General features: G+C 35.6%; 1 protein-coding gene across 4 annotated transcripts in view; it reads right to left on the bottom strand.

The window, feature by feature from the left end:
• LOC122263311 (uncharacterized) overlaps positions 1 to 3,021 on the bottom strand; it is a 26,425-nt gene extending 23,404 nt beyond the window's left edge. For all 4 annotated transcript variants that reach the window (XM_086549307.1, XM_086549306.1, XM_086549308.1 and 1 more), the window contains exons 1-2: positions 2,886 to 3,021; positions 1,793 to 1,947 (exon numbers count right to left, since the gene is read on the bottom strand). In XM_086549307.1, coding sequence (XP_086405433.1) covers positions 1,793 to 1,947; positions 2,886 to 2,889 — 159 coding nt within the window. In that variant the 5' untranslated portion in view covers positions 2,890 to 3,021. The remainder of the gene's footprint in view (positions 1 to 1,792; positions 1,948 to 2,885) is intronic.
• Between the last annotated feature and the right edge of the window lie 1,979 nt (positions 3,022 to 5,000).

The following is a 5,000-nucleotide window of genomic DNA, read 5'->3' on the forward strand; positions in this document are numbered from 1 at the left end:
GGGAAAGGGGAGGGAGAAAGGGAAAGGGGGGAAAGGGAGGGAGAAAGGGGGAAAGGGTTGGGAAAGGGGGGAAGGGGAAAGGGGAAAGGGGAGGGAGAAATGGGGGAAGGGGAAAGGGGAGGGAGAAAGGGAAAGAGAAAGGGGGAAAGGGAGGAAGGGAGAGAGAAAGGAGGAAAGCGGAGGGAGGAACGAAGAGAAAGGTAGGGAAGGGAAGGACAAAGGGGAAAGGGGAGGGAGGAAGGAAAAGAAAGGGAGGGGAGGGTGGGGGAAAGGGGAAAGGGGAGGGAGAAAGGGGTAAAGGGAAGGGAGAAAGGAAGGAAGGAAGAGAAAGGGGAAAAGGAAAGGGAGAAAGGGGGAAAGGGGAGAGAGAAAGGGGGAAAGGGGAGGGAGAAAGGAGGGAGAGGGTGGGAGGGAGAAAGAGAGAAGAAGAGGGAGGGAGAAAGAGAGGGAGGGCGGGGAAGAGGAAAAGGAAGGAGAAAAAGAGGGGAAGAGGAGAGCGAAAGAAGGAGAAGAAGAGGGCAAAGGATGGAGAAAGTAAAGAGAAAAAAAGATGGAGAATAAGAGATGAGGGTGAGGGATAAGTAGATAGATAGGTAGATAGATATAGAGAGAGGGATAAGTAGATAGATATAGAGAGAGGGATAAGTAGATAGATAGGTAGATAGATATAGAGAGAGGGATAAGTAGATAGATATATAAGTAGGGCAAAGTAGATATAGTAGCGAGGATAAGTAGATCGTAGGAAGCGATAGATATCGAGAGAGGATAGGTAGAGAGATATAGAGAGAGGGATAAGTAATAGATATAGAGAGGGTTCACAAGAATAATATATATTAAGTATTATTCATAAAGAGTAGATAGATAGGTAGATAGATATAGAGAGAGGGATAAGTAGATAGATAGGTAGATAGATATAGAGAGAGGGATAAGTAGATAGATAGGTAGATAGATATAGAGAGAGGGATAAGTAGATAGATAGGTAGATAGATATAGAGAGAGGGATAAGTAGATAGATAGGTAGATAGATATAGAGAGAGGGATAAGTAGATAGATAAAGAGCGGAGGTGTCCTTAGATAGATATAGAGAGAGGGATAAGTAGATAGATATAGAGAGAGGGATAAGTAGATAGATAGGTAGATAGATATAGAGAGAGGGATAAGTAGATAGATATAGAGAGAGGGATAAGTAGATAGATAGGTAGATAGATATAGAGAGAGGGATAAGTAGATAGATAGGTAGATAGATATAGAGAGAGGGATAAGTAGATAGATAGGTTAATAAATATAGAGATGGATAGATAGATGGATATATAACTAGATATATGATTAGATACAGACATACGTATATACACGCAAACATAAATTGATAGTTAAGTAGATAGATAATCATATCACGAATCTGGAGCATAAGGGATATATTTTGATCTAGATATCTAACATATCCTAAACCATCTTCAAAATCCCCCCCCCCCTCTCCCTCGACTACCTCCCTCTCTCCGTCTCTTACCTCCCCCCTCACCCCCACCCCTACCCCTGCACCCCCCATCCTCACAAACCCTCTTCTAACACAACCTAGACAAAATTCTTCTAAATCTAAATCGAATTAATAATTAACCCCCCCCCCACACACACACACAAACACAAACACACACTACTTTCTCAACCCACCCCACCCCACTAACAAAAATAATAATAATAATAATAAAAAAATAAAAAAAATAAAAAAAATAAAAATAAAAAGTAAAAAAAAAAGTCTACGGACTCTCTACATCATTCTCTAAATATAACGTACCTCTAATTTACTCTCCAGGTCGCTTATCGTGATGACGTCAGATCCCATACTCGGGTCGACTGCCAACACCACGTCTTCGTAACGCCCATTCTCCAGTCTCACGCCCATCACCTGGCTCACTCCCGCCCAGACGAGCAGACAAGCCCACGCTATCTCTGAGGAGAGGTCAAGGCGAGGTCATTGGGTCAGATATGTAATGAGAGAATGGCGACGGAAAAAAGGTCAACTTGGAACAATATGAAGGTCACATTGGAATGGAATGAGGTCAGAGTAGGGACCCAAAAAGGTTTCATTAGAACAGAATAAGGTCAGAGTAAGACAAGGAACAGAATAAGGTCGTAAGGGGAACAAAAGAAGACAATCAGAAAAGTAACATAAAAAAACTATCCCTATTGAAGCAATAATGGTCATATCGGAACGAAAGTAAAGGTAAACTAGGCTTGGTGAACGAAAAAAAAGAAAATAGATATACAAGACTAAAAGAAAAGAATCAAAATTACAAGACGGAGAACGAACCTCGTTTTTTTTTAATCAAATCATTGAATAAACAATTATTCTTATACGACACTTCTTATATATCTATACAATTAAAAAATCGAAAAATAATGTCACGTCAAAACAAAACAGACAAACACAAGAACAAGTTCCAAATGTTACAGAAATTGACGAGTTTACGTAAAAAAATATGTCAATAAACAAACACATTCTGATTATTACAACAATTTTAGACACAGCACATATAGTTCTCTAACATTACTGTAAAAAAAGGAAGAAACAGTTCATTGACGAATGCATAGGACACTGGAACATCAGATTCCGTATATATAAAAAAAAGAGAGAGAGAAGAGAGAGAGAGAGAGAGAGAGAGAGAGAAACCCTATAAACTATATAAAACAAACAAACGAAAAAAAAACTATCAAAGGAACAAACAACTTCTGATCCTGTCCCTCTCTCTCTATCTCTCTCTCTCAAAATAAAAAAAAATACATATAATAAAAAATAAATAAATAGATAAATAAATAGATAAATAAATAAAAAACAGTCAAAACAAATAACGCAAAAAGATCTATAAAACACCTCAAGCCCAACTTACTCATGCTGCTGTCTCAGAGTTACACTCGACCGCTTTCAAAGTTCCTACGTGTGTGAGCTGGTGAAGGCATAGCTATCATAAGTCGTTCAGGTCTTATCAAGTTCTGATCCTTAATGCTTAAAACACTTTATTGTTTTTTGTTTTCTTTCTTTCTTTCAGATGGAATTATATGATGTTGATAGCTGATGTAACTGACGTTAAGATTCTATGATGTTTCTGCTTATGAAATGGAAAAATAAGTAGAAATAGTTTTCTGTTGAGTAAGCTTTCCAGTAATTAATTTTGGTGTTCTTGATTTGATCATCGTTGTTGTTGTTATTATTTTTGGTATTTATATCATTACTGTTGGTATTATCGTAATCATTATTGTTATTATTAATATCATTATCATCATAATTAATATGATTATTGTTTTTATTATCATTATCATCTTTATGATCATTATTATCATTATTAACATCCTTTTATCATCATTGCTATTGTCATCATTATTATCATCATTATCATTATCAGCATCAATATCTTGATCGTCATTATTATTATTATGAAAATATATTTTTTATTACCATTATTATCATGAACCTCATCATCATTAATGTCATTAACTTTTCTTAGTAATATCTTTTACAAAAAAAAGCAATACGAATGAACCTAATTGGGTGTAAAATAGAATATGAAATGAACTATAAAATTAATCTAAAGAAAATGTTAATGAGATCTAAGTTCAATCTGAAATCCACGGTTGGAATATGAACCTAATATTCATTGGCATTTTCATTATCTTAATTATCATTATCGTTATTATCCCACTGTTTATTATCATAATTAACTCAGGTGAAAGAAGAGGACATGAATCAAACGGGAATCATAGGTATATTGATAATTATTTTGCTATTTCATGAACCGAATTTTGTGTGTGGGTTGTCCATGGCCCAGGGTGCAAATGCTCAGATTTTGAAGGATAGACCGACACTGCATACTGATCTAGGATGAATTTAAAGGACTCACCACCAGGGTCATGAGTCTCAGAAAACGGGTCTCCTAAAAAGTTCCCTTCCTTCTGAAATTCTGAGGTGGATGCCCCTTCTATCCTCAAGGCGTGGGCAGGATTCTAACCCGCCCTTTTAGACATGATACCACGGTAACACGATGGCCCTTTTAGACATGATATCACGGTACCTAGATGGCCCTTTTAGACATGATACTACGGTAACACGATGGCCCTTTTAGACATGATACTACGGTACTACGATGGCCCTTTTAGACATGATACCAGGGTACCTAGATGGCCCTTTTAGACATGATACCACGATACTACGATGGCCCTTTTAGACATGATACCAGGGTACCTAGATGGCCCTTTTAGACATGATACCACGGTACCACGAAGGCCTACAATGCGGCAATGAATATGATTATGATAAACCTTCAGGATATAAATATTACACCAGATGTGATATTTATACATTTATACCTTACACGAGGTGACTGGCGTACTGATCCTAATCATTTGTTTCCGACACGGATTTGCATATGAATTTTCACACTCGGAGAATTTTATCAGATACAATATCATCGTCCATAAAAATAAAAATAAAACAAAAACCTTTGCGTAGTCACTCTTTCTGATAAACACTCTCTTATAAAACAACATTTCTCAAACTAGCTTGGCTTGGCGCACTATTTTGATGTGTTTATATTGTGAGACTCATGGAGATCTTTCCAGTATAGGCCTATATCTGACCCTTTTTGTTTTTAAGTAGGTTCAGGAATATGGCTATATGGATACGTTTGATTTCTAGAAAAAAAAAATACGTTTGATATATATATATATATATATATATATATATATATATATATATATATATATATATATATATATATATATATATATATATATATATATGTATATAATTATTATCTGATATATATAATTATTGTTATGATATATATAATTATTATTATGATATATATAATTATTATTATCATTAATATGTAATGGATACGTTTGATTTCGAATATCGTAAAAAAAAAGAAAACAGAGGATAATAGAATGTCAACGTCTTTTTAAAATTTAAGTAACCAATAAAAATACTTCTCACAGTCACTGCTAAG

Source organism: Penaeus japonicus, unplaced genomic scaffold (assembly GCF_977035675.1).
Source record: "Penaeus japonicus unplaced genomic scaffold, GWHDUDI00000001_assembly GWHDUDI00000022, whole genome shotgun sequence".
NCBI lineage: Eukaryota > Metazoa > Arthropoda > Malacostraca > Decapoda > Penaeidae > Penaeus > Penaeus japonicus.